This window comes from Diplotaxodon limnothrissa, linkage group LG23, assembly GCF_057381915.1.
Source record: "Diplotaxodon limnothrissa isolate DT_005_m linkage group LG23, D_limnothrissa_male_GT1.1, whole genome shotgun sequence".
NCBI lineage: Eukaryota > Metazoa > Chordata > Actinopteri > Cichliformes > Cichlidae > Diplotaxodon > Diplotaxodon limnothrissa.
This window is the reverse complement of record NC_140617.1, coordinates 7,650,447-7,675,023: the sequence shown is the minus strand read 5'-3', so window position 1 is coordinate 7,675,023 and position 24,577 is coordinate 7,650,447. Positions and strand designations below refer to the sequence as shown.

Sequence of the window (24,577 nt, the reverse complement as noted above, 5' to 3'; positions counted from 1 at the left end):
TGTGTTTAAATCACTCTGAGCCATGAGATTCAACAGACTTACTGCAGATCGCATTCATATTTCACCTCGCCGGTCAAGCTGTATAAATGGTGCTTCTGTGAATAAATATAAAAAAAAAATCAAACACACACTCTCTCCTGGGAACAAGGTGCCCAAGTTGTGTGGCTGCGAAACAATCTCAAAACCTCAACCCTTCACCACAACTCTTTACCAACTGCTCACAGTTCAATAAGGATAGATCAATAGAAGAAACTGGACTTGAGTTATGATGTACAGAATTCATTTTGAGGTATTTGGTTGTTAGACCCCGATGGCCCAGAACAACAGAACAGAATCTCAGTGGTGATAGAGATTAGGGCAGGATCCCCCGGAGTCTAGATGCCGGTGGTGGAGATGAAGATGGAGGCTTGAATGGAGCCTGAGTGATGAGAGGCGGTGATAGGGAGGAGGTGGTTGTACGGTGCTGACTCCAAGGAAGAATGACAGATGGGTAGTGAGATTTAAAGTACACAGAGTGAAGGCTGATTGGCCTAAAGAAGGCTGGCAGAAAGCTGATTGGACTAGACCAAAGGTGTCGAACTCCAGGCCTCAAGGGCCTCAAGGGATATCACCCTGGGTCAACACACCTGAATCAAATGATTAGTTCATTACCAGCCTCTGGAGAACTTCAAGAAATGTTGAGGAGGTAATCTAGCCATTTAAATCAGCTGTGTTGGATCAAGGAAGCATCTAAAACCTGCAGGACACCGGCCCTCAAGGCCTGGAGTTGGACACCTGTGGACTAGACCCATGATCTCACAATCAGCTTGACAGCGTGGCATGTTAACACACACCTGAATCTTCCAGACCAGCAAACTTCCAAACCCTCTGTGTTTGTAGAGGTGCTCGAGCTTATGAAAAGTTAGTCAAGTGCATGTGCTTATCAGCACCTGTCTGCTTTCTACATACCTTCTTACTTCCTATGAAGGTAGTAATTGTTTACTTAGTTTGTATGAAGTACTTCTGTATTTCGGCTCAGTGTTTGTTAAATAAATAATTGCACAGTGTAATATGTCATGTGCCTGAGGTTGCTAATACCAGATAAATTATATCCTCATACCCAAAAACAAGAGGACTGAAATAGGGTGTACTTTCATTTTAACATGACTGTATAATCAGATACAGTTTAAATAAACTTAAGATGAGCTTAAGATGTTATTTACTGAGACTGACATTAGATTTTTATCATTAAACAGCACAGACACCACATATTAACAGAGAGAAAGCTAGTATAACGAGGTTCATAGAAAAAAATAACTTGGTTATGTAAATAAAATAAGATAAATGTTTTAGAAGAAGATCTCGTCACCAAACTAAGCAAGACAGACATAAATAGACACTGTACACACAATCACACTCCCCAAGCGTACTCTATACCCCAGGTCTAGGTACCCTTGCCCCTGGAGTGGGAAACTGCACCCAGACCCAGGTAGTGTTACCCTCTTCCCTGGGGTGGAGAGAAGCAGACCCCTCCCCCTTCTACTTATCCAATTCAGGGTCACCGGGAGGGCTGGAGTCTGTACCAGCTTTCTGTGGTGAGAGGATGGGTATACTCTCGATAGATCATCAATCTGTTTAGGGCTAATAGAGGGGCCAATTAAGAATCGCCACTCAACCTAAAATGCATGTCTTTGGGCTGTGGGTGGAAGCCAGAGTACTGAGAGAGAACCCACAGGGGCACAGGGAGAACCCAGGAACTCCTTGTCGTGAAGTGACAGTGCTAACCACCACAGCACAACTTAATGTGGAAACCTTGATTATAATTTTCAAGATTTCAAGGTTTGATAAATGTAGGGGTGTAGTCCATGTATTTTTAATATATATAATAATAAATTATGAAAAATGTTACAAGCACTGTTTCAACATTTAAAAATGTCCTCAGATATGAAAAAAGTTATCCTCTTCTGTTTGAACATATTTTTTTCACATCACAGGAGATAACTGTTGAGAAATATCACAGATGTTTTATCTTAAAAAATACTTTTGCTGGAGTATGTGTTTGCCATATGTTATACTTCAGTTGACAGGGACAGTAAGTACATGATTTGCAGTACGGTTAAATGGCGCTTCTCACAATACAATTGTCATCAGGCAGTCAGACAAACAAATGTCGAAATGTTTTACACAATTTAAATAGACAGTTTGTCTGGAGAGGCATTTTGCTCAGACAGTTTGTTGCTATCTTGTTTTATGGCCAGCTGCAAGAAAAAGGCAGTGACATTCAGATGTGTTTAAATCACTCTGAGCCATGAGATTCAACAGACTTACTGCAGATCGCATTCATATTTCACCTCGCCGGTCAAGCTGTATAAATGGTGCTTCTGTGAATAAATATTAAAAAAAAATCAAACACACACTCTCTCCTGGGAACTTGGCCCACATTCTGCTTGAGTTTAGCTGCTCTCCTTGTCAGAGCTACGTTTCCCAGCTCGAAGGCCCCTGCTTCTGTCTCTCTGTGTGTCTCTGTGCTTCTGCGTTTGCTTCTCTTCCTTTAGGTAAGAGCCACGAGAGCTCCGACTGAGTCCTGCATATAGAAACTGCATGTCCGTATGTGCATGAAGGATTGTGGGTTGGTGACCAATGCTTCCTGCAAAACGGGGTAAAGGAAACAGGACTTTACCCAGCTGGATCTGGGCCCTAACCTGGACACACACTCAGCATAAACCTTCAGATTCCTCAAAATGGACACATGCTGTTCTGTGTCAATCCTTAGCAAAAGCATCCACCCTTCTTTCTCTCTAACTTTCGGGTCCACATCTTATTTCCTAAATTTCTTATTTCCATCAATCAGATGCTTTCCATATTGTATTACACTATGGATAAAAATCTGACAGTACATTTCTGTGTTCATAATTCCATCAACACCACTGGCTGAAACACAAACCCCGAACGATTACAGAACCTCGGCTATGTTTTGCAGATAGACGCTCACTGTTGTACCTCTCTTCTAAAAATCTCTGTAAATACTGATGACAAAAAATTCATGTTTAGATTCATCACTCCATCAGACCTGTTGTCTCAAATTTTTAGTACAGTTCTTGTGTAATCTGACAACCTCAGTCATTTCTTCCCATTTCTCTTCATTAGGAATGGCTTCCTGACAGCCATCCTTCAAAGGAGATGATGAGACTTCAGCAATGGATGGATCAGCTGAAGAGCCAGATGCATATGTCAGGTCCTGTGTCAGGCAGATTAGTCACTCTTTTTTAAGGACATGACTTTCTTCTCTTTTTTGTTTGGCCTGCAACTATTTATTTTTTCTTCCACTCATTAAGTTTTCTCAAAACTTTCAAGGACACATTGCAAGTCATGCTAAAGTATGTCAAGCTTTCAGCTTAAATCTCGTTGGTAATCATCTTGATGGTGCAAAAGTACTGTTTTATGCCTGTTACACTGTTTAATCTTTTCTATTTAATGAAGATTTATGTTAGATAAATGGGAAGAACCGCCTGTGTTAAGTGCCTTAACCACTAAAAAATGAAAAATAAAAATCTGAAAATGGTTATCGTCTCACCCTCCAACTGCACAGTCACCATTTTAACACTGGCACCAAGGGAACGATGCAGCATTCTCCAACAGGTATAGAAACAACAACATCAGAACAATGGGTATCTCCACTCAGACACGGTTTGTATCAAACTAGAAGTCAAGCAAAGAAATCGAAACAAGGTTTTTTGAAAGTTTTTTCCCGAATGTCTCATCTTTTCAAGCTAATGCAACATCTCTGTTTGTATAATCTGGGCTTCTCTGAGAACCTATACTGATATACAGTATCATTGATGTAGTGTTTGAATAACAATAATGCCTTGCATCCCAGCCATGTCAGCTCGCACCAGACACTGATGGTTGGTAAAAATTGGCCTTTACTCAAAGTTGTGCTAGTGTCATGAAACACAAAACTCCAGATTAGGACCACTTGACACATACAGCAATGTAGCTAGTTGAGAAATATAATTTTATTGGATTTTACTGATATATTGCCTTAATTAAAATGTTAATCTTTGTCTGACATAAACTTGTGTTAGCCTAATTTTAGTGTCCCTGAATATTACTACATATTAAAAGGAGGATTATTTATTGTAATAAATTAAATTCAACACATTGGCGCCTGTTCAAAACTTGAAAGCTGCTTCATTAAGTTATATTGTCCTGCTGCTGCTCCGCTGCGTTTCAAACAGAATGCGTTTTAATGTGCTTAAGATGACAGGAAAATCACTTTTCCCCCCTTTCCCAAATAAAAACATACGTTTTCAGAAATGAACCTCCTCAAAGAATGCTCATTGTGTCCAACAAGAAGATAAGTGGGGTGGCTGTAGCTCAGGTGGCAGAGCAGGTCAGCCACTAATCAGAAGGTCGGTGGTTCGATCCCAGGCTGCATCCTGGCTGCATGCCAAATATCCTTGGGCAAGATACTAACCCCATGTTTGCCTACTGGTGGTGGTCAGAGGGCCCGGTGGCGCCTGTGTCCGGCAGCCTCGCCTCTGTCAGCGCGCCCCAGGGCAGCTGTGGCTACAATGTAGCTTGCTATCGCCAGTGTGTGAATGTGTGTGTGAATGGGTGAATGACTGAATGTAGTGTAAAGCGCTTTGGGGTCCTATGGACTAGAAAAGCGCTATACAAATGCAGGCCATTTACCATTTACCAAGATAAGTCTCTCGACATCCAAGTTGAAAAAGTAAAGTGACATAGCTTACAAAGAATTGGGTGCCAAGTCCATGCAGCATCCACACGAGTGAATAACAAAGACAACACAGAATGATAAGTAATCATCTCAGTACAGTTCAGCCTACCAAAATATGGATGTTTAGTCACATTCAGACATGCTGGATACCGTTTGGTGTCATTTTTGAACATGTAGGGTTAGTCATGATAACCCTACAAGTCATGATAATTTCCTAAACTTAATCAGCTAGTTGTCATTTAGTTCTGATGCCTAAATCCCCTTGTTTAAAGTAATGACAACTGTTTCTCTAGACAAGAACAATACATTTATAACCATCAGTGGTGGGATGTAGCTCAGGACGCAGCAGGTCATCTACTAATCCCAAGGTTGGTGGCACTTCATTATGTTATGTTGTCCTCTGCTGCTTTTACTTTTCTGAATCTGCCTCTTGCTTGCAAAAACACTTTAGGGAAGGGCAGCACTAGAAGGTTCTATCACCGGATGAGACACCGTCTGTATTGTGTTATATGTTTTGTTGAATATTTTGCTGACATAGCAACAATGAATGCTAAGCTAAAAAAAATATTTATGGGTGTTGAGGACCCAAACAGTGGAGGGCAGCCACAGACAGAGACAGAGAAAGTGACAGACAATAGATAATAGACAGAGACCTGAGGGGAGGAGTTGGGTCACAGCAGGAAGCCAAGACAGACAGACAGACTACTTCGACCAGATAATGTAGGTCTGCCCTTTCTCTGCCCTCTTCAGCAGCAACAGCCATAAACAACTCTTTACCTTTTATCCCACTGCTCTCTGCTCTACCTGTTAACCCATGAGCTCTAACATATAGTCTTCCATCGTGATCTCTGACCTTTTCTCTTTAAAGGTCATGGTCAGTGTCCTGCCGTTTGTCTCCACTCATTTTGTTTTTATTTCTTTAACTTTTCTTCACGCTCCGCGGGGACTCATATAAAACATCATTTTATTTATGACATTCTGATACAAACGTTTGTAACCCCCAATCCATCCCAAGATTCTTGCTTAACCAAATCTTTCATTAAAGGTTGCTGGGAAATGAGCAACACAACGTCACAGGGAGACGGAGGGGATTGCTGTTGATGCACCACTTAGGTTCGCAATCTCAACAGAGATTGAAACCAGATGTCAGGAAGACAAGTGGGAGTAAGGAGGAGGAGGAGGAGGAGTTAAAGGACCAGCGCTGAAGGTAGATGAAGGGCAGGAGGAAGAAATAACAATGTGTAACCCGTGAGTGGCCTGTTTTCAGTCTCGAATACCATCTGCATCCTTGAAGAAAGCAAGGGCGGGAGATCAAAGGAGAGAAATCTGCCACACTTCATAAATCTGCACATTTTCCAGGTTTTAATAATTTTCTAGTTTCATAACATGAAACTTCAGATCCTTTGAACAGTTGTTACCACACATCCCATCGTTTTAACAAATTATCTCCCTTAGTTTTGCTCTTCTTCCTCTTGTTTACACCATCTCTTCTTTACTTTGTTGATTTGGCTTGGTTTCTATTTTCTTTTCGCTGCAAAGACAACTGCGTGCATGTAAGAGAGCTGATGTTCATGTAACTCGTTCAGCACAACAACACACTGCAGATGTGATTCCTGGCTTCTGTGGACTAGAATATTTTCTTGGGAATTACATTTTTTTTCTGTAGAAAACAAGCCACCTAATGATGGCTAAATCTTTTAGATGATGACATAAATAAGGTAGTCAGGCTTTGGATACTACTACAGTTTTCATGGAAACATACAAACTACTGACCTTCCAGTAAAAAAGACTGCCTGTGGGATAAGCTGCTTTTCAAATAGAATGCTTTTTAATCTGCTTAAGATGACAGGAAAATCCCTTTTTTCCCCCCTTTTCCCAAATAAAAACATACGTGTTAAGAAATGAACCTCCTCAAAGAATGCTCAGTGAGTCCAACAAGAAGATAAGTCTCTCGACAACAAAGTTTCCACCCTCCTAGTTGAAAAAGTAAAGTGACATGCCACAGTAAAGTGGCATCCACACGAGTGAATAACTAATACAACACAGAATGATAAGTAATCATCTCAGTACAGTTCAGCCTACCAAAATATGGATGTTTGGTCACATTCAGACATGCTGGATACCTTTTGGTGTCATTTTTGAACATGTAGGGTTAGTCATGATAACCCAACAAGTCATGATAATTTCCTAAACTTAATCAGCTAGTTGTCATTTAGTTCTGATGCCTAAATCCCCTTGTTTAAAGTAATGACAACTGTTTCTCTAGACAAGAACAATACATTTATAACCATCAGTGGTGGGATGTAGCTCTCTACAGAGCAGGTCATCTACTAATCCCAAGGTTGGTGGTTTGATCCCTGGCTGCTCCAATCTGCATGCCAAATGCCAATAATACTAAGCCCAAGTTGCTCTCCAGTGCATGTACGGGAGCCTCAATGTGTGTGAATGTTACAAAAAAAACCAAACATTTGTGTAGAAAAAGCATAGAAAAAAATGCTTGTATGAATGAGTGAATGAGGCAAGCTGTACCGAATGCTTTGAGTGCTCTGGTAGAGTAGAACAGTGCTATATAAGAACCAGTTTATTTACTGGTGTCCCTAAAGACACATTGTGTATATAAAATAACATCAGACTTGCTCATTATCTATGTGATGAGCGACAAGATTAATCAAACATTTTGCAGGCTTGCTTACCATAAAATTACTTGCCTATTACACAGTTGGTAATAGGCAAGCAAGTTGAAGCTCTGTATTTTTTTTTAAACAGCCAAAAATCATTTTCCCATCAACAACAAAGATAAGACACATCTGTAAAGGGACGTCAGCAACAGCTGGGTTTTACTCTGTCTATAGAAATGTTTATTTTTAAAACCATGGGCAGTTTGGATTTGTAAGAATTTCTTAAAGCGATGAACAGTGATTTTTAGATTCGTGAAACATTCAGAGTAATAATAATATGGAATCTGACCAGTTGCTTAAATTCTTGATTTAATTTAATTGATTGACCTTTATTATTATTATTATGTATTTATTTTTATTTTATTTTCAGTTGTTTCAGACGGGACAGACATGACTGGGGGATAAGAAAGAAAGAAAGAAAGAAAGAAAGAAAGAAAGAAAATAGAAAAACAGAGGGGATGGACAGTTAGAAAGGGCACTTAAAAAAAATCACCTGGATCACCTGTTGAGAGAAGAAAAAAACAGAAGAGAAATTTTTCAGTCGTTTTGTACCGGGCCGCGAGAGTTGAGGCTCGGGTGTGAAATATATGGTCTTCAGGGTTTTTATCGGTTTTCATCGTTATTTTTTTAAATCGTTTTTATCGTAAACTCGGTTTCGGTCTTTTCCCGTGCGTTATGAATAAGTCTTTTTTGGGTGCCGGTACTGGTTTTATTTTGTTGTATTTATCCGCGACACCTTGGAGGCCAATCCAATATTGGCGGACATAAACCGGTCCGTGGCGCACGAAAGGTTGGTGACCAGAGATGGGCAGTAACGCGTTACTTGTAACGCGTTACTGTAATCGGATTACTTTTTTCAAGTAACGAGTAATGTAAGGGATTACTATTGCAAAAACGGTAATTAGATTACCTTTACTTTCCCGTAGGAACGCTGCGTTACTGCGTTACTAAAACCGTGAACTTTTTGCGAGAATGTCTCATGACAATGACGCAAGCGAGTGCGACGGCTATAGTAGCTCGTGTGTCAACAATAGAAAACATGGAGCGAGGGATAGAGTACGATCGTGCAGCATTTAATACTTGGAAATACCGACATTATTTTGAATTTGACTCTTTAAAAAGCGACAAAAACATAAGCGTACGTTGTACACTCTGCATCGGAAGAAAACTTCTTTCTACGTCGAAAAATTCCACTTCCAACCTGAGCAAGCACCTAGCACGCTGCCACAAGAATGTTAAATTGACAGAAAACCCCCAGGATCCCCTCACTGACGTGACCGCTGTGGCTACCACATCTACTTCCACCGGGCAAACCTCAGATGGACCCACTCCTGCTAAACAGGTTAAACTAGACGTAAGAGCGACAGGACTTAGTGCCGCTGAACTGAAGAAGCTTGTCGCTGCCTATATCGTCGAGGACATGTTGCCGATTTCCACTGTTGACTCTGAATCATTCCGACGCATCGTAGAAAAAATACCAACTAAAAGTGGTGTCAAGCTGCCCCAGAGAAAGTCATTTGTAGGATACCTTGAGAGAGAATATGACAAAATGAACTCTAACTTGAAGGCTACACTCGAAGAGGCAGAGTTTGTTTCCACCACTGCTGACATCTGGACGGTAAATAATAAAAGTTTTATGGGTGTAACAGTTCACTGGATTAATTCCACATTACAACACAACAAGGCCGCTCTAGCATGCAAGAGAATTAGAGGCAGCCATACCTATGATGTAATTGGAGCAGAGATTGAAGAAATCCATTCATCATATGGACTACAAGGCAAAGTTATTGCCACTGTAACGGATAATGCATCCAATTTTGCCAAAGCATTCAGAGTATGTCAGCCCTGTCATTTGGAGTCTGAATCTGAAAATGAAGAAGGTGATGACGAGGAACCGACCTTTACTGATGTCATAGAAGCTCTTTCAGCTGCATCTGGTGATGCACAGTTCAGCCTCCCTCCACACTACAGATGTGCATCGCACACAATTAACTTGATTTCAACAAGCGATGTTGACAAACATCTAAATTCCTGTGCAGACACCAAGGCTGTATATAGGAGTAGCATTGCAAAATGTTCTGCTCTTTGGACTAAAGCAAGTCGATCAACATTAGCCTCTGAACAGGTGGAGGAAGTCAGTCGGAGGAAACTAATGGTACCGACATCCACAAGGTGGAATTCCCTGTATGAGGCCATTTCTAGAATCATCACAATTCCCTTGAATGAACTTAATCCCCTGTATGTAAAACTGGGAATCAAGTGCCTTAATGAAAGGGAGTACCAGTTCTTGAAAGAGTACTGTACTGTGATGAAGCCCCTGACAGTGGCTCTGGACATCTTACAAGGGGATGAGTGCACCTACGGGGCTTTACTGCCAACACTCACAAGCCTGATGTCAAAGACCCTTGCCCTGAAAGATGACCTCTCTAGAATGACAGCCAGCCTTCCAGATGTCATTGTAAAGGTAAGATTATTATTAATTGCTTTGGGTGGATTTGTTAAATTTATTATACCATTCACAGTGGGTGGATGTTATACTTTGTTTTAAGCAGTGGGTACAATTATTAAAATGATAGAATAAAAGACCAAGTATTCACCCCTTGTTAAATATCAGGGACATTGATCATCATTAATCATGAATATTAATCATAATATCAACAAAAGCCTCAGCCAAAATTAAATCTCATACAGTATTGATAATAGAAAATATAGATGGTTTAGAGCTGTAAAGCCCACAAAATATTGACAATAGGTAATTATACAGTAAAATAATTTTATTCTTAGTTGCATCATATTGTATGTTACAGGCCATCAAGACTCGTTTTGATGCTGTTCTGGACAGCCAAGAAGGACTTCTCGCAGCGGCCACTTGTCCCAAGTTTAAACTTTGTTGGCTGAGAGATGAGCGTAGGAGAGAGTATGTGAAGGAGCTCCTGATAACAGAGTGTCGTAAAGCTGCTCCTGCAACTGAGAACACTAATGTGTCCCAAATCCCAGCCAGCCCAGCCGAAATGGACTTTTTTGAATTTCAGAATCAGCCCACAGAAAGCTTCTCAGCAGAAAAAGAAATAACTGACTTTTTAAGGTCAGGCTATGAGCTTGAGATTCTGAATCAGTTCCCAAATCTCAAAAAGATGTACATGAAATACAACAGTCCAACTCCATCCAGTGCACCAGTGGAACGGCTGTTCAGTTTAGGTGGATTGATGCTTTCCCCAAAAAGGAACAGAATGTCTGATAGAAGGTTTGAGAAGCTTCTGCTGATGCGATATAACCACTGTTTCAGTCCAAAAGAAAACAATAAAACATAGGTCTTTTTCAGGGTTGCCACAAACTGAGACTGGATTAACAGCCTGAATGTAGCATGCAATAGCATTTTCTGTTTTTGTAATCTCAATATTATGCCTCTCTGCACTTTACCAACTGTTAAAAGATGTTTTTGTTAATTTTATTTATTTATTTTTTGCTTTATTTATATGAAAAGATGTGTGTATACACAAAAATAATTTATGTTATATGCTGGAGTATGCAGAAATACAGTTTAAGCCTTTATTTTCTTAAAATATGGTGTAATGTGCAGAAATATGTTCAAATGTTAAACAAATTTATTAAAGTCAAAGACTGTTGAATTTAATTTAATTTTTGTTTGATGCACTGTTTATAAAGTTAAGATTAAAAGTAATAAACAATTTTTTAAAAAGACACTTTTCCATTTGATTCACTTTTATATGATGGATTATGCAGAAAAAATAGCATTGGCCCAAAAGGTCTATTGCTTTATCAAGCATTCAGGTAGTGTATCATGTTTTTTAAAAGTAACTAAGTAACTAAGTAATTAATTACTTTTGAAAACAAGTAATCAGTAAAGTAACGGGATTACTTTTTTTGAGAAGTAATCAGTAATCAGTAACTAATTACTTTTTTCAAGTAACTTGACCAACACTGTTGGTGACCGCTGCTTTAAGTAATAATTTTTTTAAATGGCACATGACCAATTGAGGCAGTGAGCTATCCGTTTTTTATTTTTCCTAAAACCAACTGAAATGTCTCGTGTAGACATGCGTGTTTTGCTTTAAAATGTAGCTGGGTTTGGTTGCAAAAGAGCAAAACACACATAAATACACAGAGAGAAGAATGTGTGAAAAATGCATGAGAGAGACGAGACATGCTATTGTTCCAGCACAAACAGAGCAATTAACAACATCCTGTTTGTGTCAGGAAGAAATAGTGCGGTTTAACTTTGAGGGGGAAAGAAAACAATTGAAATAACAATTATCTCGAAGTACATTCTCATTTGTTTACAATAATTACCACTATATAATTATGCCTATCAATTTGACAGCAATCATGCTACTGCTCCTGACATACATGTTGCAGTGTAAGCATTAACAGCAAAACACAGAAGGTAATAAAATTCACATTTGGAAAGTATGTCTACTTAATAATATGTCAGCCTGTCAGCAGTCATGGCATCGGAGGAGTAGACTATTTTTCTCACTTAGAAATCGAGTCGTTCAACATGTGAAGGCAATAAAGACATCAATGACATTGTCTCTCAGAGAGGCCATAAAACACTCATTGACAGTTATTGTTCAGGCTCTCAGAGGAGACATTATCTTGTTGCTCTGGAGGCCTCAGAAAGACAACAAACCCCCATTTGGCTGTGGACAGTTTACAACCCTGTACCACACCTCAGGATTTCTGTAGCTGTGTTCAATTAAAGTCTTCAGCAGGGATGGGGAATGTGCAGTGAAAATGGTGTCTCTTTTATCTTTCAGTTTGACTCACTCTGTTTTATTACGTGTAGCATCTGCACACGTCAGGGGGCATATGCAAGTGTCCTGTCCTTGTGGTTGAACTATTTCTTGTAACTCAGATACGTAAGCTGTGGTTTAGTAGTTACGGGGGGAAAAAACCAAGCAGAGACATATGCAAGCTGACGTCTACCTAATCTCCTCTCTACTTCCATACTCCTCACTTGATCTGCATATTTTGATAAGATTTAAGAAACTGTCAATTGGCCACCGCAATCCTGCAATTTTTTACCCTGGCAGTCACTACGAGGCATACGTGTATATGAAAAAACAAAAACACTTTACATCAAAAACATTTGGAACCCCTTTGAGCAAACAGTCTTAATCACATATGTTGGGAGAGTCATCTCAAAAAACTTCACCAATTTTCAGAGAAATTCAAAAATGACTGTTTAGCCAAGCTATGAATAACAATACATACAAGCAAACATACTCATGCATGTGTGAGACCAGATATTCATCAGTGTTAGAGGACCTGTGGGAGCTTTCCCAATTCTGTCCCAGTCTAGTGCATTCCAAATCTTAACTCATCTTTGTTGCCCTCTGTCTGTAGCAGAGAAAGACATATTGATACTATAACTGGGTCACAAGCTACTTTATGGTAAATGGTCAGTTACAGATTTCACCCTAAAGACACACATATTCCTGTAAATTCCTGCAAGAGAATATCACAGCTTTATGAGTATGATGGATGGACCAAATGTCTGGAGCAGGTACTCAGCTCTTTGTCAGCAAGATGCATGGTCCCTGGGCGCTGACCTCACAGTTGGCTCCTAGCAGGATGACACAACAGATACAAAAATGCTGCACAGACGCACACTAACACGGATGACCAGTAAATCAGGCAGCAGCCTCTGGATCACAGCCAGAGGTACTGAGCTATGTTCTGATTCCTAATAAGCACCCCGTGGCTCCACACCGCAGGAGAATTCCTCTGTGGGTTCTGTTTTTGTGTGTGCATGTGGCAGCACACACACATACAATGAAGCGTTTATGGGTTTCAGCAGAGTGTTGCGTGAGCAGGTGAACTGTAAGGGTTTAAGCAAGTTTGGCTGTATGACAAAATTGTTTTTCTGGCAACCTTGAAGAGAGAAAAAGGCTGTTAGCCTAATTCTATTTTGTGCATTTAAAGGATTATAAAGGCATGCATCTTAGTCATCCAACCCCATTTCCTTCTCAGTATTCACTCGTCTGCCTTCCTCCTCTCCATTCTTCTCCATCTCTTCAATCCTTCTTCTCTTCGAAAGACACTTGACAGGTGAAAGCTGATTCTTGGTAGAAACCCTGCCTCTGCATACACTAGCTGTCTGACTGCATCAGAGAGTGTTTGCCTGTGTGCGTGTTTGTGTGTGCGTGCACGCTCATTTTAAAAGGCCAAGATGTCAGTATGTTTTTCCATTTAAAGTTTCTCCACCAGTGTTTGGTACAATAATTTCTGTCTCACTGAGAAAAAAATGAAAGTAACGATCAATAAAACTTTTTCAGCTGTAAAGATCATGTCTTGTAAAAAAGTTCAGAGCAACCAAATCCCGCTGCTCCTTTTTTGACCTGTCTATTTGTCCACATGGGCCAAGAAAGGGGGCAGATGGGAGGGGGAAGATGTGTTTTCCATACAGTGTGTCACAAGTGGAAGTAAGAGTACTAAGACAGTGGCATTTAGGTTAGGAAATAAGGCCACATTTTTAAGCGCAAACCTAGAAATTGGGATTTGTAAGGACGATGAGAAATGTGGCTTTCTAACGCATGCTGAGAAGAATTTTGGATGAGAAACAAGGAGCAACAGGGGGAGGAAGACACAGAGGCCTTTTATGTGAAGATGACATAATCACCTGTTGCCTCCATGTACAGCTGACATCTGCGAAATTTATTAACTTTCTATCCTACCCTCTCCTCACGCTCTTTTTCCATCCAGCTCCCTAACCGGGCACAGACGCTATCTCACATAAGGGTAATTCTATTGTGTGCGTGAAAAGAGCAGATACTTTCATGTCCATGAAAAAGTGACATTTTAGAAGTAAGACAGAAAATTACAAATGTGTGTTTTAGAATCTATTATAGTCAAGTGTGTTGACAGTTGCAGCTGACAGCCATAGACCTGGAGGCTAACATGTTTTCAGTCCAAATGCCATTAGGACTGAAATGCCACATGCATTTAAAGCATGTTTAACACCTTCACAGCATACCTGAGGACTGTATTGTGAAGTGAGTTAAACATGCCCACAGTATTTAATCTGGATTCGCTCAGCATTATGAATGTGTTTTATAGGAAAAGCACTGCTAAAAGTGTGTGCTGTAAGTGTTTAGGTCAGTAAGACTAGAAAAGTCATCAGGATTATTTTATTATTATTTCATTTAGATACAGGAGAATCTAGTGGATTGTTCCATCAGCAGCAGCCTTGGTGATGTTTAACACCCTGAGACTATTAAATATAATACAAGGAACATAAACAGAAAACATGAGAAGCAAGAAGAAACAATCTCGTGAGCACAAAGAGGGACCTACACGCTAAAGGCTGATTAAATACTAACAAACAGAAGGTGAAGGAGACACAGGTGGAAGCTACTGAGAACAATTAGGGTAGGGCGGGCAGTCACAGAGGAAGAAGTCGCACTAATGCAAGACATGAATGAAAACCAGCCTTGAAATTAAACAGGAATTAACCAAAAGACAAACACTAACCACAAAGACAAAATGACTCACGTGGGGGAACGGGCACTAACAGAAAAATGAGATAAGGGATGTCGATTTAAGTAAAACTAAATCAAGGTATAAACCACAAAACACAGGATTGCAAAACTGAAACCCATCACTGTAATGACAGTAGTAGCAACAAAAACCATACCATGAGACCTTAGCCTGCCTGCTGTAGCTGTGCATTTGTGACTGGTTTTGCAACCCCCTTCAAGACCCACTTCTGCTTTCCTGTTTCTGTCATAATGTCGTGACTCTCCGCCTCCTGAATGTATGCACGAGAAAGGGTGGGGAAGTCCCAGAACAGAGCTGTGACACCCACTGTACACTGCTGGAAAAACCAAAACCCTTTCTTAAGTATAGCTGTTTTCATTAATATTAGCAATTAAGAGAAAGTACAGCAAAAAAATTCTGAAGGAAACCGAATGTACCAGGGTGATGACATATTACACTTAAACTCACAAATATGGGTTCAGAGGAAAATACTCCCAAAGTCACTAGGATTCATTGTCTGAATGCCTGAGTGTCAGTGAGGTATTTGAGATAAAGGTCAGACAGTCTCAAAGTAGTGTGCAGTCTGTACATAATATGGAAACTCAATCACTGTTGAGATCTATCAGTCTGGACCAAAGTTGTGGCTTTACTGGCAGATGGATGTTTTCATCAAGGCTAAAACCCTGTCAAACACAAACAAACTGAATATTTCTCAGCAGAGTTATGCACTGATTGCCCATATATTGCACACTTATCTAAAACCTTAAAAACTGGAGCACAATAAATAGGTTAATCCATTCTTCCGGTCTGTGTCAATTAATGCCAGAATCACATCGAGCTCCATTTAACACTCACTGGATTGAGGTTTCATCAAAAAAGTGTTAAATTATCTCCCCAGCTGAGACAAAGACACAGTGTCCTAGTCTAGGATCATCATCATAAAAACAGGGTATTAATCCTAGATATTAATCCTCATGCTGGCTCCACATGTGCCTATTGAATGATAGCTTCATCCTTCACTCCACTGTGGACTTATTTTAATCAGTGATATGCATGTAATATTGTAGATTTATGAAAAACTGGGTTAATGCTTCTTCTTGTCATTTATTTAGAGGCTGCTCCATTTTGCCCATTATCAGTGTTTTTTTGGGGGGGGGTTAGGAGATATTTGTTATGAGAAGCTGTCTCTGGCACTGAAGCGCAGGACTGGCAGGTAAACAAGAATGTTGTTGCTAATGTACTGTCATTCATTTTCTTATGTTTCAGAATTTTTGGAGGCAGGTAAGTATTCCAATAATCATTTTCAACTCAGTGCAGTAAAAACTCTTAGCCCTTTCTCTTTTTTATTCTTTCTTATAGTTTCCCCTATGGGTGTGTTATATTATGTCTACACGCCTCACGTGTGCTTAAAACCTGCAAAACAGACACTGCCTCAGTGTAAACATTTGGCTGCGGGGAGTCCTTTACATTTACCTCAGGGAAGTGTTGCCCAGGTCGCTCTTCTTTGGCCGGTCAGCTCGTGTGTTTCCCCGGACTCAGTTCCCTGCAGAGAAAAGACCCTCTGAGCTCCAAGCTTGCTCAAGGCACTCCTGGAGGTACCACCCTCACCGCAGCTCTGCTCCATCGCCCTCACACACTCTCTTGAAACAGTCAAACCAAACCAAAGCCACCTACAGTAGCGCTCTTGTTGTGATGTGATGCTTTTTATATCATGTGTGTCAGTGGCCATTTTGCTCAGGGCATTTTGACTGTGACCACTTGATTGCAAGAAAAGAAGTCTGTTAGTAAGCCCTGCTTTGGATAACCAGTAGAAAGCCACTATAACCACTTTTACACATTCTGGTTCACAATTATAAATTGAAAATGATTTCTCTCACATTGCTGCCTTACTTTACCTACCAGTAAACTGCTTTCAGTGCGTGATGTCTTCTTTTAGTCATTCAGTACACTGCATGTGCTTGCATATGTTACCAATCTGTTATAAAGGAAAGATTCTCCACTTCAATTACGCTGGAATTTCTAACAAGGTCCAGCAGTGCAGAACAAAGCTAACTTGCTCCTGGCAAGTGCCAGCAAGCAAATAACTCTTATTCTCCACATCCAAGTGTATCCAAATATAGTCTAATTAGCTTTATAACTCAAACAGGTTTCATATTCCATCATTTTTCATAATTCCCTGTATCGATGCTGAAATCTGTGCATCATTGAAGTATAAACCTTTTGGAAACGGTGGAGGGGGAAAAAGCCTTGTTTTTAATACAGCCACCACACATTATTGAGTTTATCCAAATTAGGTTGTGAAAAGCTTTTATAAGACATTGGGTGGAGATATTTCTCAGCCCACAGAGGAAGACGTAATCCATTTAACAAGAGTTACAATGTCAACATTACCAAAAGGGTTTGACGTTCCAACAGTGATACAGAATTGTTCGCGTTTTAGAGGAGAGTGGGCGTATCAGTGATTACTTACTCAAGTAAAACAAGAGTAAAAAGCACTTACTTATTATTCATGTAAAACATGAGTAAAACATGAGTAATAAGTAAAAGTAAACAGAGCAAGAAGGATGTACTACAGCTTGCCATGGTGAGGTGACACACACCCAGCACACTGAGAGAGAGGTACAGATCTGTGTAATGCCTTGGCCTCCCTGTGACAGCCCTCTGCCAGTTCTGCAGTTCTGCTCTGCTGCTGCCAAACACGACCACAACATGGGCCTCTTCGCCTCAGCAGCAGGCGCTCTACTATTACAGCCATGCATGGCTGACCCCAGGTCTACCAGCTGTTCACCAGCAGTATCCATTTGGTGCTATATTCTTTACAACTGACCTCAGACCAGCTGTAAGACAATACTTTACAAGACACTGAGGGGGGGAAATGCATGCCACAATAATGATGACATCAGTCAAGTGATGGCTCTGAATAATTGCTTTTCAACACTTTGGTCTCATTTAAGCACCAGTTATGCACTTTCTTTCTTTCTTGTTTTGTTTGTTGGCCATGTTGTGCATGAAGAAATCTGTAGCCTTTGCATTAAACACATATTTCTTCTGTCAAAAGCACACAGTGTTCTGCTCTACTCTTTTCTCTTTTTGCTTTGGAATAAACACAGACACGCACACGCACTTGATGACGCCAGCCTCTGAGGTCATGAACTCACAAGCACTTCTTCGGCCTTTTCTCAGCGTGCATTTTTATGTTGTGCCTGCATTCATGCAGAGTTATTGGCAAAAGAAAGTGGGCCAATGGAAGATACTGAGTATAACCTTAAAGGTGAGTCACTGTCTTACTGTGCACCAGCATTGATGAGCAATACCTAAATTGGTGGTGAAATACTATTTGCAGTAAATAAAAGTGACATTATGAAGTCACAGAGAGTTGGGGGATGGCTGCAATCACAGCATTGTGAGGCAATTCAAGCAATTAAATATCAGATTTTCCAATTATAGGGACAGATGGGTATCAGCTTATGTGTGCTGGCATTGAGATCAGCTATAATTCATGTAGCAGGACTGCAGTTTAAGGCAATTCATATCAAAATCAATAAACTAATTCTTGGTTAAACTACTCATTATCAGTGTCATTCACTATTATTATATATTACATGAATTGCTCCTGACTTGTACTTATATAGCACCTTTATACTGTAACCAAGCAGCCACTACTACAAGCCTCATACTCCCATAGATGTCTTGGAAGTAATTTGGGGTTCAGCATCTTGTACACTTAAGTACATGGAGTGGAGGGCCAGGGATCGAACCACCAATCTTCTGATTAGTAGATAATCTGTTCTACCCCCTGAGACGAGTCTTCCTCTAAATGTGTTTTCACTGACAAATTAACACTTCAACAGCTTCTTTTCTCATGGCTGGCCTCTCTGAAATGCACATGGTGACCCAAATCTTTACATAATTTTAGTTTATAGTCTAGTGAATGTCCAGTTCTGGGATACATCAGGAAATAATGGAACAGCTGACTCACATAGTTGCCTATGATGGATGCAGGAGAAATTGGCAGGTGTAAGAACTTGAGGATGGCCAGATGACTCAGTCTGGGCAGATCCTAAATGGCAAGCCTTGTGAACTGCCAATTTCAAATTAAAAAAAAAAAACATCAAATCCATCTGTCAGGGAAAACATACCAAACTCCAAAAGTGTGTTCATATGAGCTGTTTTTTTTATTGAAAAGCACATGTAATAAAGCAAAGTACATATAGCAGAAAAAACACCATTACTGCTATTTATTTTGTACAAAAGAGGACAAGACAATACAAAAATACTATGAATTTTAATACAAGTAGGGGGTGTATTTTTTAGCATATTACAAATGTAACTATTACAATCTACAATAGTTTATTTATCTAAATACAAAAATCTGTCAATCGATGCTTTTAAGCAACATTTTGTAAAGAACACAGGTCTGTATAGTGGATATATCTAAACATGTTAAGAAACAATATCTTACAGGGTTAATTTTAGTGATCTATACATTATTTATATATTTATAAAAAAGAGAGAGTAAAATGATAGGACGGACTATACAATGAGAAAGATGTGCAACATGGCGGAGTGTGTTGTTGGAGGATATCTGAGTTGGCTGTAAATAAAAAGGACTTCTGTATGCTGTACTGTACAACTGTTAGTGATTACACAGGACAGGCTATAAACATACAAGGTTAAAGATGCTTCTTAGCAGAGAATAAAAATATTAGATCCACAGTTTTTATAACTCACCTGCTCTCAGACATACAGTGGAACACATTCACGCTTGTCATTTGACACAGTTTATCAAGAGGGGGCTCCTTTTCACAGGGCACATTCAAACGAACACACGCAATCACACTGACAACAAGCACGAGCATACCAAGATAAGAATGCACACGCACATGCAAACACTCGCACACACACTTTGAGAGACAGACATCCACTGCCAATGAGTGATTGAGTGGGTGAGAGCCCCTCCCTGCCAGCGGAAAGAGCCCAAATCATCCCAAAATAATGTGCCAGCTTTGCTGTAAATCACCCTCTGTGCATGGTAACAGACCACACCCTTTCATTCCACCCACCTATCACCTTCTGGTTTAGGAAGCTACAGAGAATAGCCCCATCACCAAGAAGTGGTGGCACAGCCACGCCTTTTGTACAGGCAGGCGGGTGCTGTGAGGTCTGCCCCCATCCTTCCATAGAATTTAACCCCCTTTACTTCATCTAACTCTCAAAAATGCAACATCCCGGGCTTGGGCCACTCTGAAATCCACTAAAAAAAGCTTGATGTGCTGATCTGGAGACAGAGGTCAATGAGGTCAGAGGGCCTGACTTTCCAGGGCCTAAGATTTGAAATAAAAGGACTCCTCTGTAGCCTGTTATAAAGGCCTACTAAGATCAGTGTGTGATCCATACAGTGGACTGTAGATACAGAGTTTCTATTATGAAAACTATGTTTCCCCCACATATGAAGTCTAGTATGAAACTACCAACCTGGGTTTGTTTTGCTTCTCGGAGTCAATATTTCTGTCTCATTATGTCAGCATGATCAAGATCTTTTCAGACAGACATCTCAGGCAGCAAGTGGTGATAATGGACAATGGAGTTAAAACAGTGCTATAAGTTATATTTTTCTATATTGTTATCATTTCTACGCTGCTAATTATTGCAGTAATTTCCTTCCCTTAGGTAAGGAAGTTGTTTTCCTTTGCTGTTCCAAGGCCACAGAGAGTTTGGGGAGGAAGCTTCACTGGAAATCCCTCTCTCCCTAGGCAGGGGGTTTGCCTTTTTTTCCACCCTTAGCTCTGTCTATCAAGTTATCATCTTCTTAATTAATTTTGTCTTTCAGCTTCCAATTCTTTTTTTTTTTTTGTGCTCAAAAGGATGGGCTCAAATGCTGATTAGTAGTTATAGTAAATAATAAGTCTGGATAGTGAGAGTGGACTCTGAAGTGCAAATCTCAAATCTGATACCCTAGTCCACAAAGTGCCTCCAGCTGGGGCACTGCAAAAGGGCGGAGGATGCCATTCAACAAGCAGCAATTGTCTCTTGTCGCTACATTCTACTGTCCGATGGGAGGTGAGCAGTGCTGCGATTGGCTCCTCAGTCACAAGACGATGTGGGCTCCCTCACACCATGTTGTGGTGGTTGTTTCTCTCAATGATGTCAGATGAAGGGAGCAGCTCCTTCTTAATCGGGGAGGGCGGGGGTGTGGCCGGCTTCACCCTTGGCTTGAACAGGTCTGACACATAGAACACCTGGTGGACACAAAGTGAGATAAGATGTGAAAAGAGAACTAAACAAAGATTGGATTGTGTGCAAAAAAAAGTTTCGCAGTGCTGGTTTAATGCAAATGGCACACAGTGAAGGACAGCCAAGTTACTGTTTTAATTTACATATACCGTGTTTAACTTATCTCATTTGATTTGACTATGCTTTAGTCAGTCTTACAGAGGCATTTCAAGGATGTCTGATTCCAAGATATGTGTGAAGTATTACATTTTATTGTACAGCAGAGAAGTCAGCCCTCTATTGGTCGGATTAAGTTGTAGAATAGTTTCTAAAAGTGTAGATTCTGGTACAGGACCTGAGCTTGAAATATGGGAATGAATAAACGGTCTGGCTTGTAGATATCTGAAAAAGTGTGATGCTGGTAGACTGTATTTATTACAAAGCTGTTCAAATGATTCTAGTTTGGCTGACTATAAAAAGGTCCTTAAAGCAAGTTATTCCACTTTTGCGACACTCCATAAATATATTATCCTGATAGAAGGTTTAAAGACATGGACACAAACAGGCTAAGAGGGGAAAAGTCATGGAGATGTGGAGATGGGCAACTTTAAAGTGGCAGTTGGAGGGGTGAAATTAAGGAAAAGGCTGTTAAAATTCACGCGAGCAGCTCATTCCTACATCTACTCTGATCACATGCTGACCGGAAGCTGGATATAAATATAAATGTTTATTCTGGTCATAAACAATTGCTTCAGTGGGGACTGGTTACTTCTAGTTCTAGTTCTGTGACAAGTGGCATCATCCCAAGTAGAAAAATAAAGCATATCAATCCCCGCACACATCATCATGCTACTGTCAAACAACCAGCCACAGGGTAAAAGACAGATTTTTACCAAAAAAAGTACCTGTAGCTTTTCAAAACTTTACAAGGAAAAATTGCTTTTATAACCCACTAGCTTAAAAATTTTAAGTGCTAAAGTTGTGTACCACTAGTGCTGAGACATTTGAGTGACAGGTAGGGTGCTATCCAGGTCCCTAGCTGTCTTTAAGCTTTATCACAGCTAATTCAAGCCTCCAAACTGAACCTCTTGACTGTGTTTGTTATTCTGGTGCTTTCTATTTTCATTTGAGTTCAAGGCTCCAGTTTTGGAGACTGAAATTCTAGTATTTAGTTTGCATGTAACTTAGCATGAATTAGCAGGTATCTATGTCTGTGCAGTGCACGCATACAGTCTATGTATGCACCTTAGAACTACATCCTTTCATTCTTGAAATCAAGTCTTCAAAAGAGGTGTTCTCGAACCAGTGACTACATACAATCTATGCTCGATACAAGAATATTAACATGCACATGTATTTTCTTATGGGCGGGATGTTCTTGAGAAATGTTAAAGTGAATTTTGCATTATATCTTGATGTCCCAATGAGAAGTCAGGGGTATCTGCAGAATGCAATGTGGGCATCGGCTAGAAGATGATCTGCTCCTAAACCCAGGTTTTTTCTTTTTTGTTGGATGAGGAATGCCCTTTGTGGTTAAAAAGCATCTGTAATCTTGATACTTTTTAGTGACAAGGAACTCCCTTCTGCATTTCCTCCACCATGTTCAGTCCCAGACTGGCAACACTGAGTAATCTGACTGAAGGAAGTGATCTTAGTATTGCTCACTCTAATATAGGAGGGATTTAAAAAAAAACAAAAAAACAAAAAACAAATTTGGTGGTGAATAAAGGAAAGGAGAAAAAAAATAAGAAAAAAAAGCTTTTCATAAGATCACAATGACATCATATGCCAAACAGGAAAATGGGGCAAGAGTGGACAGGAAGTGGGCCCATGGAAACTCTAGCCCACTGTATCAGTGGATTACCGTTTCCACTTACACGGAGCAGAGGTCAGTCATGAGCAAAACTGGCTTCAGCTGTGGACTAACACACACAAATACATGAAAGCACACACACATAATTGGCAGGTACAGCAGCTTTTCCTTCCATGATGCCAGTCCGGGCCGAGTGAATGGCCTGTGCGATGGAGTCCAGGGGGGAGAAGCTCCCATCAACACTAAACTATGTAAAAGGGAACCTTTACTGGGAACCAGCAGTACAAGGAAATAAAATGAATATTTCCCTCAGGGATTTTACATGGATTGGAAATGATGCTGTCATATGGAAATTGTCTCAAGGGACAAACAGTAGCCAGTTTAGTGTTCATCTGGGTTTTCTGCCCAAAATACTTGACATGCAGTCACTGATCTATTTATAAAACAAAAAGTGTCCCATTCTCCGCTATTTAAGCTTGATATTTCCAGACTATAAGGACACTTAGCGACATTTGATAGAAGGGCGATATGTAGAATGACACCTTCATAACAGATGGGTGCTTTCATGGACTTTAAATGGCCCTTGGTGTATACAACAGTTGGTTTGGGCACTGTGTCTTAAATGCCATATTATAAATGCTATGACTCATAGAGTGTTAATGGATATGCGGCCATACAGCTGAGGTGACTCAGAGATATGGGAAACTTTCCATACTTATCATGGGGATTTCTCATGGCCAGCTACATCAGGCCCTGTTGCTACATGATTCAAGACCAATCACACTTGACCTTGACCTACCCTGTTGGAAGGCTTATCATGACCACACCACTTCCTTTGCATAATATACACTAATGCACCTAAAGCATCTAGCCCCATTGTGCTGTATAGTGCATACACAGCAGTTTGGTGTTTTTTCGTGACAACTGCATAAAAAAAACCTTTTGTACTTTTAATCGCATATCTTTACACACAGTTAAAAGCAGAGTCACACAGGAAGTTAGCTAAGTCAGTGTCTTCTATTACTTAGAAGAACCTGACATATATAAAATGTTTTTTATTAGTTTGCATGCACATGAAATCAACTTTAATTATATTATAACCACACATTTTCCATTTACACCAGAAGAGTTCGGAGGAGCAGCTACAGCTATTATACAACTGCATAATTCTAAGAATGTTATCAGTCAATGGCATCGTCTCACACTTCAAGCACGTATCTTACTGTAAATGTCCCTGAACAGATAAAAATTACAGTGTAGGCTATCTGGTGGCACAAATAGAATTCCAAATTTACATTTAGGTTATATCTGTTTACTTCCTGTTTCTATATGAGTTCATCGGGACCACACAAAGACTGCTTCGCTCTCTGAGCGCCTTGGTTTGTTTTTTCGGGGGGAGTTTTATGCCTGACCTGACGCCTTTTCGCAAATGACAACGAACTTAGAAAAACAAATAAACGCTGCCCCCTTCTTCCTTCCTCATCACAGCTGGTTCTTGTTGGATTCAGTCGCCTTGACCTTTATTACAACTCATATTGAAAACTGGGTCACTGTGTCTTATAGTAAGTACCAGGTGAGACAGTAATACTTCCTGTTGTGGTATTTTTAAAAACTATGGGTGTATTTAACTCAGAGACTTTATCTGTGTGCACA

The 24,577-nt window shown here is 40.2% G+C and overlaps 1 protein-coding gene across 2 annotated transcripts in view; it reads right to left on the bottom strand.

The window, feature by feature from the left end:
* Positions 1-19,168: 19,168 nt before the first annotated feature.
* plpp3 (phospholipid phosphatase 3) overlaps positions 19,169-24,577 on the bottom strand; it is a 28,251-nt gene continuing 22,842 nt past the window's right edge. Inside the window, exon 7 of one of the 2 annotated variants that reach the window (XM_085348585.1) lies at positions 19,169-21,137. In XM_085348585.1, the coding sequence (XP_085204711.1) occupies positions 21,009-21,137 (129 nt within the window). In that variant the 3' untranslated portion in view covers positions 19,169-21,008. The remainder of the gene's footprint in view (positions 21,138-24,577) is intronic. The other variant, XM_085348584.1, reaches the window with a different exon arrangement.